At 46.4% G+C, this 12,772-nt stretch overlaps 1 protein-coding gene across 1 annotated transcript in view; it reads left to right on the top strand.

Moving 5' to 3' along the window:
* Nucleotides 1-12,704, top strand: part of LOC311310510 (uncharacterized protein) — a gene marked incomplete at both ends in the record, with an annotated part of 13,189 nt that extends 485 nt beyond the window's left edge. The window contains 10 exons of the mRNA XM_084440020.1: nt 6,824-7,032; nt 8,480-8,689; nt 9,994-10,186; nt 10,741-10,850; nt 10,945-11,023; nt 11,151-11,284; nt 11,400-11,639; nt 11,792-11,956; nt 12,199-12,288; nt 12,537-12,704. Of these exons, the coding sequence (XP_084296146.1) occupies nt 6,824-7,032; nt 8,480-8,689; nt 9,994-10,186; nt 10,741-10,850; nt 10,945-11,023; nt 11,151-11,284; nt 11,400-11,639; nt 11,792-11,956; nt 12,199-12,288; nt 12,537-12,704 (1,598 nt within the window). The remainder of the gene's footprint in view (nt 1-6,823; nt 7,033-8,479; nt 8,690-9,993; nt 10,187-10,740; nt 10,851-10,944; nt 11,024-11,150; nt 11,285-11,399; nt 11,640-11,791; nt 11,957-12,198; nt 12,289-12,536) is intronic.
* Nucleotides 12,705-12,772: the final 68 nt, after the last annotated feature.

The raw sequence follows: 12,772 nt of genomic DNA on the forward strand, positions 1-12,772 counted from the left end.
TCAATGAAAATCATAAACAAGATTGGTGGCAAAGTGCAGCCCTTACGAAGGCCTTACTGGTCCCCTTTTTTGAATATTAACCCCACTAACCCCACCACCCCAGTCTACCACTCCTTTGGCACTGCCCCGGACTTCCACACAATGTTAAAGAGGCGTGTCAACCAAGACAGCCCCTCAACAACCAGCGCCTTCAGCATTTCCGGACGGATCTCATCAGTCCCTGGGGCTTTGCCACTGTGGAGTTGTTTAACTACCTCAGTGACCTCCTCCAGGGAAATTGACGATGACCCCCCTTCATCTTCCATCTTTGCTATTCTCATGTCCGTCGCAATTTTGACTTGTTTATTTTGTGTATCTGTGACCTGGTTACTGATGGTGATCTCTGTCTGCCACCAGTTACACCCTCCTGGCTGCCAGCTAGCCTGCCTGCCTGAAACCTGCCTGTTGTTATGGGAAACGTACTGTAACACCAATAATAAACCTTCTTATAGGAACTATGCAAGTTATTATTGTGCTTTAAAATCTGTAGGAAGACATAATGTACTCAAAGTTGACCTGCATCTGTGCTGAGGTCACACTGCTTTTGCACCTGCTGCCTGAACAAGTCAAGTAGAGAGCAAACTGTTTCCAACCACAGAATTCTGCCTATGGCTGATTGTGAAGCATGCTTTAGTAACCACACAAACTTCCGTTCCCTGAAAATGGGGCCAAGAGGTTGTAGCATTCAACTATAGCGCCCCTCTGCCTGTGTTTCTATTCTGTCTGTCTGTTCCGCTGTACCTTTCCTACTGCTACTCTACCTTTTCCACTGCTGAAACCCCACATTTCCCCCATGGGGATTATTAAAGTACTGTATATCTTATCTTATCTCATCTTATCTTATCTTAAGACTCTGTATAAACATCCTGTGTATTGTGTGTAAGGGGGGGGGGGCAGTCTGGAGAGAATGAGAGAGAGAGAGAGAGAGAGAGAGATTTTCTTGAGCTAGCAGTCTCACAGCAGTGTACAATATGTGTGCGGTGGTAAATAGCATTTCCAGCTCACTGTCCACCCTGCCTGCCTGCCCTGAATGTCCGTCCGGGCTGCCTGCTTACCTGCCCCGCCTACCCCTGAACTTTCATTAAACACCATTCATTGGCTGCCGTGTTCTGCCTCATGTGTCCTGCCTCATGTGTCCTGCCTCATGTGTTCTGCCTCATGTGTTCTGCCGTGTCCTGCCTCATGTGTCCTGCCTCATGTGTTCTGCCGTGTCCTGCCTCATGTGTCCTGCCTCATGTGTCCTGCCTCATGTGTTCTGCCGTGTCCTGCCTCATGTGTCCTGCCTCATGTGTCCTGCCTCATGTGTTCTGCCTCATGTGTTCTGCCTCATGTGTCCTGCCTCATGTGTTCTGCCTCATGTGTTCTGCCTCATGTGTCCTGCCTCATGTGTTCTGCGCTTGGGTTCCCCAGTCTGACCTTCACATTATTTTTGTGAGTGGCGACACGCACCAAAGATAGCAAATGTCCGGTTGTCACTTCCGCCCTCCCTCCTTCCCCCCTTCCCCCTTTCCCTCTTTCCCTCCGTCGTGTTGTTGACCTGCAGTTCTATGTTGCCACAACAAGAGGCAGTGGTCCCAGAACACCAAAACCAAAACACTAGGACACCACACACTTTCCAGATCCTTGGTGGTGTGGTGGATACAGTGTCTGACTCAAACCCTGGTGTGGGAGACTTTTTGTCACTGGATGTTACAGAAACTATGTAGAAATGTGGTTACCTGGTGGTAAATGGTAAATGGTGGTGCGATATCAGTTATTGAATTTATGTGCAGTAATTGAACATTTGAAATACTCCCTGTTTTTAAATTATACCTACAGTATAGGTGTCTCAGTAATTACCCATTATATATTAGGCTATACTTTGCATGTATTTACCATGTAAATGTTTAGTAATTGGGGGACTATGAAAGGAAGGGTTACCCAAAAAATGTTCAGAGTAAGTTAATTTAGCAATAGAAATCCATAAGCCTAGGGCCAATGGGCCTAGGATATAGACAATAAACTACAGGTGGAATGGTGATGGAGCAATAGCGGGAGCATTTCGGATTACTAGCGGACCGCTGTCCCTGACGCTAATAATCCGCCAGAGGTCCGCTTGCCATTCGATGTGCAAATGGCCAGGAACCCGCCAGCGGATTCGGCCAGAGGTCTGCCAGCTCGTCCATCGGGGACCCGCTGTAGGTCCGCTAGCCTTGTGTTATCTGGGTTTATCCCTTACCTTTGTCCAGAAACAAAGGTTTGCAGCAAATTGCAGCAAAATAGCCTACGTTACAGGAATCATCAGTGTAACTGCTTTAGCCACTGACCGCTACCATTAATGTTATGGAAGCTGCTGCTAGTTGTTGTGAGCTCATGAGCTAACTGGCTATCCTGCTCTTATTGTGCTGGATTAGCATTGGAAGCATTGGAACTGATGTGTCCAGGCGACAAGACCTATCTTAATTTATCAGACATTATTTCATGATATTCAATTTACAGTTATTTCAGTGGTATGACTAGCTTCCGTCCTACCAGTCCTGAACAGAACAAGCCAGCCACGCACATAAGCCAGGCTGGACCTGGCCTGGTTCCGATACTACAGTACATCATACAGGTATAACGACTAGTGAAATGTTATTCCATTAGCTCCTAGATTGTGCACACACTAAGCAATAAAGGAAAGATAAAAGAAACAATGCATTATATTCTGTAGCTAAATACAAGATGCACAGTAAAATACATATGTACATGAAAGGAATGGGATGCTGGGGGAGCAGGTGAAGTTGTGTAGTTAAATAGAGAGGTGTACATATGGGTCTGAAGGAGGTCTGACGTATGGGTATATAACTGTATATTTACCAGCGACAGCGCAGGGCGAGAGGTAATGTTTTCGGTGGCGTGCGTCATTTGTTCGCAAAAACTACAAGACCAATTTTCATCAAACTTGGTGCAATGGTGTAGCATGGGCAACCTTACACTGTTGATGATTTCCTTGTAAATTTACAGTAAATTACTGGCAGCACGGTTGCCAGCAAGTTGCTGTATTTCAATTTACAATACACTACTGTAATACTAATGTAATGCAATTTACAGTACATTGAACAATACTGTGTGACTTCAAAACAGTATAGTACTGTATTTTGTCTATTTTTACTGTATTTTCTCTATTCCTACTGTATTTTATAATATTGTATTGTACTGTAATGCCCAGTCATATTACTATTGGTACTACTACAAAATATTACAAATGAAACAATTACTAATAGTTAATAATGATTACTAATGACATACTATTTAAATTCTGTAATATTCTCCAGTTACTAATAGTGTAATATTACTACACATCAGAATAACATTAATCAAACGGCAATCCAAACAATATTCTTAATAAAAAATATTTATTAAAATAGTTTAGAAACAATGAACATTTCATTTGTTTTCTTAGTGTGTATATGTTACGGTCAATGTGAGAAAACGGGGAATGTGAGCTTTTCCCGGTTATTGCGCACATTCCCCGACCTCGCGGGGAATGTAGGAGAAACATGTGCGTTTCTCACATCTCCCGGGTAATGTGCACATTCCCCGACCTTGCGGGAGATGGGAGAAATTGGTTAGTATATCTCACATCTCCCGTACAGTCGGAGATTGTGCACATTAACCGGGAAATGCTTACAATTCCCGACCTTGCGGTAAATCTAGGAAAGCGCAACCGTATGCAAAACTTCTGCGCAGCCGGGTGGTGGGAGAGGGCTTATGTGACGCCTCGGAGGGTGTGCACCATCAGTGTTGCCAGATTGGGCGGGTTCACGCCCAATTGGGCTTCTTTTGATCACGTTTGGCCGGAAAAAATAGCATTGGGCGGTTGGGCTGGAAAAAATAGCATTGGGCGGGCGTTTTAAAAAAAAATTAAAAAAAATGTTTAACTGGCGGGACAGACGTTTCAATTTTATCCAATGATGTTAATAGGATGGGAGATGTGCACCTGTCCAATAGGGGCGAGGGAGCTCTCCCTGTTCAATGCATTTGATTCACACGGTCAAGGAGAAGGTCGAGGTCGAGGTCGGAGTCAAATCTAGCTAGCTACCCCCGAAGAAACCTAAAGATGCCAATTTGGGGATGTGGGATCAGCAGGTTTCTGTCATGATCACCGCATCGATGCCTTTTGGCTGGAGGTAGAGGCCTTTAAAGATGCCGGAGGAAATCTGTGCTTTCAGGATGTCGCACTTGGCGCAATCATATTGCTCACTCTGCCCATATCAAATGCTCATGTGGAGAGAGAATTTTCCCAAGTGACGCTGAAGATGATGCCAGAAATCGCATGGGATTACCGCTGCTTTCTGCTCGCATGGACGTGCGCTCGGTCTAACGGAGCGGTTTGACGGCTGCAACGTTCGACCCTCCCGACAGTTGTTGGGGAGCTTTGACTCAACCATCTATACTTGCTAATTAGCAAGTTCACCACATGTACATAGTTTTACATTGACGAGTTACGTTAGAAGTTGGAATGGACTCCTGTCCTGTTCGTCGTGACGGTAAGACATTTTTACTTAATACTATACAGCAGGTGTTTCTGGATGTCGCATCATTGAGTGATTCATTAGCCTACTTGTGTCTCTGCCTGCTTGCCTGCCTGAGTATCACACTCCTGACTCGGTTATTGTAGGCGAGCAGGCAGGCTATTCATGGGTGGTTATACAGGTGGTTATATAGGCCTACCATTGGAAGTTGTGTAGCCTAGTCCACTTGTCACATTCTGCGGTTTCTTGTCACCACTAAAGCTTAAATCTAGCTTGTCATCTTGTTATCTTGAGTTGCTCTCTTGTCTATGACCGCAGCACCGCCGTTCCTCTGTTCATGATATAGCCATGCTTATCATGTGTTATTATAATTTGTTGCCTGCATTATAATTTCTTTGACTATTTGATGGGATTATGCAACTTTCTCTCTGTCGTAGGCTGTGTGTGTGACATATGTGTAGGCGTGTGTATTTCAACTGAAAGTCATTTTTCTTAGCATGCACTGCTATATATTATATACTATAATATTTGGGCGTTTTTTTTATCACATTTGGCAGATTTTGAGCACTCATTGGGCTGGAAAACATCACACCAATCTGGCAACCCTGTGCACCATAAGAGGCACCCACGGTAGTTGGGCTAACATTACTGGCACACACCTGTGAGAGATTTTTCGTCTTTTCGTCTGTCTTTCGGCTAGCTAACGTGTAGGGTTCCTTTGGAGGTTCCCACCTTCCTGTTGTTGCAATGTTCCTTTTGCGTTTGTTAACTTGATCACCAGTGTATCCTCCTAATACTACTTACACTGTGTGCAGCATATTACTGTTCAAGGTAGACCACAGACTGTTATTAACTGTAGGGGAGGACCGGGACGAATGAAACACTTTTTGGTTTGATCAGTTTACACAGAAATTAATAAAGATGGAGATTACATTTTTTGATGACAAACAACATGTCCTTTACTAACCTATTAGTTGTAAGTTTCGTTCTGTGGTGTAACAGTTCAATTCAAGACGGCCGAGAACAGAAGATGTGCATTGTTTCTCTTGTCCCTGCCGTGCGGGGCGAGTGAAACAGATGAGTGGGACGAGTGAAACAGTGAGATTGTTTTGCTTATTGTGTTGCGTAGCCTCGCGGCTTGTAGGCTAATTATCTTAACTTTCAACACATGTATAATTAGACCCAATTTAATCTTTCCATTAATGCAATTGATGCTATGTATTCGAAAACCATGGGCAAAATGTCAAGCGCCTCTCGTTCTAAGCGCACGAGCCCTCTCCCACCACCCGGCTGCGCAGAGGTTTTGCATACGGTTGGACTTTGCTAGATTTACCGCAAGGTCGGGAATTGTAAGCATTTATGTGCACAATCCCCGACCTTGCGGGAGATGTGAGAAGTAGGCTACTAACCAATTTCTCACATCTCCCGCAAGGTCGGGGAATGTGCACATTACCCGGGAGATGTGAGAAACGCACATGTTTCTCCTACATTCCCCGCGAGGTCGGGGAATGTGCGCAATAACCGGGAAAAGCTCACATTCCCCGTTTTCTCACATTGACCGTAACATATATATAATCATTTAGATGTAGTTTTCTTTTAAAATGAACAGTAAAAAACAATACATAAATTTTTTATGGGATTCACGAACATGTTGGACCTTAGACTGGATTTGCATTTTGGACATAGAGACCATCGTTTCACTGATCCTTCCAGCATTGAGCTAGCTGCAGTTTTTCAGCAGGCTCTCACTGGTCTACAATGGAAGTCAGTGGGGCACCTATACATGCGTTGGAAGAGCTAGATGTGCTTTTCCGAGATGGAAATCTAGTACGACACTAGTGAGATTACACCCTGTTTCCCATCTCAGAAAAGCACATTTATAGAACATATTCAATTTTGGAGCGGATCCGAATCACAGGGTGGGTCTACGAGCCTTCCAAAGATGGCCGACCATTCACCTCCATTCATTTTTTGGACTTAGGGAGTGAAAAATTGCCCCCATTCATTATAAACAGGGAATTGAAACAAACATATTTCTACATGACAAGGTTACAGTGACACAGGATTTGGACTGGCATAAATCTCTCGATGGACACATTATGTGCGTGCACAGAGCCATGAAAAGCATTCAGGGGAGGAGGTCTGTGCTCTCTGAGCACCATTTCTAGTTTCTTTATTGCATGCTGAATTTGTTTTGAAGGTGCACTCGATTTGGAATGTGACGCGTCCCTGTTGACTGAAAATAACATCTAAATGCAGATGTCTTTTACTGCAATGTGTGTCTGCAGGGCCGTCAGAGGAACATCCAGCTACAGAGGGGGTCCTAGAGACCCCCCCAAACCCGCGAAGCCCACCCGGACCTCCCAGCCTTCCCCTCAATCTCAAGGTGGTAGACTCCTATGGAGAGTGGGCCGCCCTCTGGGGGAGCCAGTTCACTGCCCTCAACATCCCACACCTCCGCTCACACACCCTGGTACACACAGACCCCCTCAACAAGGTACACACACACACACACACACACACACACACACACACTCACATGCTTCAACAGACACACACACACCAGTGGCGGCTGGTGACTCAAAAAACTGAGGACAGGAGGAAGAGAGGCAAACCGCCCATGGGCGCCGGGGGGCACTTTCCCTTAGTCAGTTATTATTTGAAATATCAGCTTTAAAGTGGATTAACAGTCAATTTTAGCATATGAAAAACTCAATAACACTTTATTTAACTACATGCAGCATTTATTTGTCATATTCATGATAAAATATTACAAAACAACAATAAAACATTGTAAGCAATAGTTGTTGTAATGGATTGTACTCTTCTCTTAAGAGAGAAAATAATTTATATTGGTGAGGTGCTGGAGAGGTTAGGTGATATACGAAAAATGTTTTTGATTAGTGGACACAGAGGTGTGCTGGCTCTCAAACAGTTTGTTGGCAAATAGATTTGACAACTGGACAATGGAATACGTTGCACAGCAAATGCTGTATCCAACATTTCGCTCATGGCTAGCTAGCAATGGTACAGCTATGGGATTAGCTCATTTGGGATGCTGTCAAAGCTGCCACTCTTATGTTGCTATAGCCTACAATTACCACAACAATATGAACATTCAGTTGAATGTTTTCTATCCACCCATCCATCACTGGATGAGGAATAAGCACGGCAAAGCGATCAATTCTCACGCAAGCAGGAGCCAGGTTGTGGATTTCTCCGATCCGGTGTTGCAACCCAGTCTCTAGAAATTTTTTGGACGAGTTGCCGACAGTTTGCGCCTCCAGCCAATCTGCTCGCCTGCCTATGCCGTAGCCTGACGCGCACCTCGTAGCTAACGTTACCGGCTATAGCCAGCCAGTGGAACTGTCGTGTTCAGACGGCTCTGGAATGTGACTGGACTAACAAAATGTCAATATCTGAATCCTGTTCAGACAGGGCCGGAGTATTGTCCTCCCTTGTGGTAATTTTTCAGCGTTTTGGCCAATCACAAATTAGCAAGAAAAAAGGCATTACATTGATTTAAGAGAAAAGAACCCGCCCTAAGGGAGGCTAGCCTCCCTTCCATAGATATCTATGGGTCCTCCAGCTGCAAGTTATAGATGTCACTGTTGAAGCTTTAGAATTTCAGTAATGGATTTTTATCCATAGGGAAAACCTGCTTTATGAACAAAACTGAGATAATATTAATTATGAATAAATAAATGCATATATTTATATTTGAATCCCTCTCTTCTCTCCAAAAACTGAGGAGGACTGTCCTCCCCTGCCTCAATGGACGAGCCTCCACTGACACACACACACATGCACACACTTCCAGAGCTACACACACACACACACACACATACTTGAAAAAACACACACTTGAACACACATTTCCAGAGATATGCACACACTTCCAGAGAGACACACAAACGAATGCCTGTGTCTGTGTCCCCATGCAGGGAGCTCTGCAGGAGTTTGTGCTGGAGCAGGGCAGGGAGGCGGAGCTCCACAGCCTGCCTGACCACGCCTACATCCTGGACGACCATGCCTTCTTCAACGACGGCCGCCTGGGGAAGAGGGAGCGGCGACGCCTCCACCTGAACCTGAACACACAGCTCTGCTTCAGCCTTCCAGGAACTATGCTCAGCATGGACTTCTTCAGACAGCAGGTGGGGAGCGGTAGGTCAGTGTGTACGCATGTGCGTGTGTGGGTGGAGGGGGTCATTATGTGTGTTTGTGTGTGTGTGTGTGTGTGGTTTCTGTGATCTTGGAACACATTGCACGATGACCTGGACTAAGGATGTGGGCTGTGTGCTCCTCTAAACTGAACATTTGTTTTACAGTATGACTATTATAACTAGGGGACTAATGCTAATACTAAGTACAGTATGTCCAGTATGTCTACTATTCAAGTGTAGGATCTTGTAATGTCTGGTGTGTGCTCGTGTGTCTAGTACCTGGATACTGAAATAAAAACTTGTCTGGATACTAACTTTGTGTCTGAGCACTACTGAGTTGTGATGTGACTACAGCTTATACCCTCACACACCATTCAATACTGTAAGTCTTAACCCCTCACACACCATTCAATAAGTCTTACCCCCTCACACACAATTCAACCAGTCTTACACCCTCACACACCATTCAACCAGTCTTACCCCCTCACACACCATTTAATGTCTTACCCCCTCACACACCATTCAACCAGTCTTACACCCTCACAAACCATTCAACCAGTCTTATACCCTCACACACCATTCAACCAGTCTTACCCCCTCACACACCATTCAACCCGTCTTACACCCTCACACACCATTCAACCAGTCTTACACCCTCACACACCAGCACATCCACTTCAGTTGTGTGAATATATGAGGTGAATTTCACACTGTTGACCTTCTGCATGGGAACCCAAACTTCTAACAGTTCTCACTCTGGTACATGTGGCCTGTGTTACGTATTTGTGTATATGTGTCCTGTGTTACGTATGTGTGTATACTGTATGTGTCCTGTGTTACGTATGTGTGTATATGTGTCCTGTGTTACGTATGTGTGTATATGTGTCCTGTGTTACGTATGTGTGTATATGTGTCCTGTGTTACGTATGTGTGTATATGTTGCCTGTGTTAGCATGCGTTTCAAGCATTTCATTGTACATGGTGCCCATATCTTGTAGATATGACAAATAAACCACTTGATGTGTAAGCGAAAGGCAGACGCTCATTTTGTATCTCACAAAGTGAAATGTTGAATGAAAACTTTATTGACTGCTGGGGACACATAGGTGGAAAGGTATGGGCTGAACAGACTGCTGGTCAGAGGCACGGTCGACCGGATCATACCGGTTATGAAAGAGGAAGAGGAGGAGGAGGTGGATGAGGAGGAGGAGGAAGATGGGGAGAAAGAGAGGAAGAGGAGGAGGGGGGAGGTGAAGTTCTTCAGAGTCCATCTCCGGGGAGGGGATGTCCTGGAGGCCCGACGCGTCGTCATGGCAACCGGCCCCACCCGCGCCCAGATGGCAAACATTCCTTCCTGGGCGTCAGCCATCGAGGAGAGCTTCCCGGAGGACCGCCTCCAGCACACTGTCTCCCTCATGCACCACCTGACCCGCACGTGCACAGAGGAAGCAGGAAGTGAGGGGCAGGAAGAGACAGCGCCCTCACCAGGTAGGTCTGGGGGACAGCAACACTTTGGGACAGGTGTTCAGCTGTTACTCATCAACAGATAAGATGAAAGATTATTGATTGTTTGAGTGTATGTGGGTCAATAGGTGACCATATAAATAAATCTGGGTTGGTACATGTGATTGGTTCACCTGGGTGGGTTTGACCTCAAACAGATAGACAGTTACAGACACTGAGAACAGACAGGGTGATAGGAACCAGCAGGTCTGACAGAACAGTGGTCAGCCATATTTTAGTTCAGTTTCAGTTTCAGTTTTATTGTCACTTAGATGCACTGGTAAGGTACAGTACATACATGTGAAAATCTTTGGCTGGGAAGCTTCATCATTAAAACCATTTAAAAAGCATTAAACTATAATTAAATCAGTAATTACTAAAAACAGTGATATAATTAAATGATGCTGCTAGTCAGTAGGCTCTCTATTGTGCTTCTGTAGAAGTCCCTGATAATTTGGGGTCCCAGGCCAAATTTCTTCAGGCGCCTGAGGCCATATAGGCGCTGTTGGGCCTTTTTGACGACTGCGGTTGTGTGGCAGTCCCAAGTCAGGTCCTCCTGGATGTTTACCCCCAGTTATTTGAAGGTTTCCACCCTCTCCACTACAGAGCCATTGATGGTAACTGGTGGGAGGACATCCTTCTTCTTCCTGTAGTCAACAATGACCTCCTTGGTCTTGGAGACATTTAGGGAGAGGTGGTTGTCCCTGCACCACTGCGCTAGGTTGGTCACCTCGTCCCTGTAGGCCGACTCGTCGCCTCCAGAGATCAGCCCCACCACAGCCATGTCGTCCGTGAACTTCACAAGGTGGTGTGATGACTCTGGTGTGATGACTCTGTCGCCTCGCAGTCGCACCCTCCACTGAGGAAAAGGTGCAACTATAAAATGAGAGTATGTGTGTGTATGTGTGTGTGTCCCGGTTTGTGTATGTCCCGGTCTGTGACTATCCAGGTTCATGCGTGGTGTGTGAGGCAGGAGAGAGGGTGATGGTGATTGGGGGAGGGTTGACCAGCGCTCACATCGTATCCCTGGCACTGACGCAGGGTGCCAGTCATGTGACCTGGGTGATGCGCAAACACCTACAGGTGATGTCTGACACACACACACACACACACACACACACACACACACACACACACACACAGCAATCCTAGCATGACGTTTAGTGTCTCCCCCCTACTTCCCCTTTCTCTCCCCCAGTTGAAGCAGTTTGATGTGGGGGATGTGGAGAGTCTGGTGGGCCGTTACTCCCATGTGGAGCACGGCATCAAGCTGGACGGCCGCGCCTACCTCAGGCAGTTCTACAGCCAGAGGAGCCTCCACAAGCGCCTGGCCATGATCCGCCAGGCCCGGAAAGGCGGGGCCGTCACCCCAGAGGCCTACACTCAACTGCAGCCCTTCATTCAGAGTGGACGTGTCTCGGTCAGGACCTACTGCCAGGTGCACTTGGTTTATCTCTCCTAATGTAATGAGGGGGCACTTGGTTTAGATTTCCTACTGTCATGTGCACTTGGTTCCCCTCATGTTTTCCAAGTAAAACAAAACAAAACTGTACTGACCCCATTGCCCTGCCCATGTCTAACCCCACCCAGGTGAGCGAGGCCCGCTGGTGCTACAGGACCCAGGGCTGGGGTGTGATTCTAACCCCAGAGAGAGACCGCTGGTCAGGGGACAGGATCTGGCTGGCCACCGGCTGCAAGCTGGACGTCAGACAAGACCCCCTGCTGGAGCACCTCAGGGAGAAGATCCCCATACAGGTGTGAGTGGGCGAGAGAGAGAGAGAGAGAGAGAGAGAGAGAGAGAGAGAGAGAGAGAGAGAGAGAGAGAGAGAGAGAGAGACAGGGGCAGACGGGGTGGGGAATGGAATTGGGCATTCAGTTATTGTAACATTTCATACCACTGCAGTGTGTGTGTGTGTGTGTGTGTGTGTGTGTGTGTGTGTGTGTGTGTGTGTGTGTGTGTGTGTGTGTGTGCATGTGTGTGTGTGTGTTCCCTGTAGGTGATAGATGGCTGGCCATGTATAACAGAGAGTCTGCAGTGGGCTCCTGGCTGCCCCCTATATCTAATGGGGCAGTACTCTGCTCTTCAGGTGACTGACTCCCTGCTATAGCCACAACCCTGTTTTTTCTTTGTAGCATTTGTATGTTGTAACTTCTCAATCTCAAATGTGAAAATTTGATTTTAATATCAATGAGATTTAAAAAATAAAATAAAAAAAGACTTTATATACCTGTCCCCCCTACTGTATGTTCAGGATTCAGGAGGTCCATTCATCTACTCTGCATTGATTTGATTAAGACTTTACAGGACCATGTCTCTCTCCTGTCGCGCGCACAGGTGGGTCCGCACGCGGTGAACCTGGCAGGAGGACAGGCGGCAAGCATGCGCATCGCCAAGGACATCTTGCGACAGCACCGGAGGGACGGAGCGGCGGAGCAGCGCCCCACGGAGAGAACGCAGACCGAGGAATACATTCAACAGATGCACGGACTGATGTGGTTGTGATGGCATTCGACGGCGTTGCGTCGCGCGCGTGCGTAAAATCATCCACGAGCTCTGTGTGGAAATCCAAA

This window comes from Borostomias antarcticus (genome assembly GCF_949987555.1).
Source record: "Borostomias antarcticus genome assembly, chromosome: 6".
In the NCBI taxonomy this organism is placed as follows: domain Eukaryota; kingdom Metazoa; phylum Chordata; class Actinopteri; order Stomiiformes; family Stomiidae; genus Borostomias; species Borostomias antarcticus.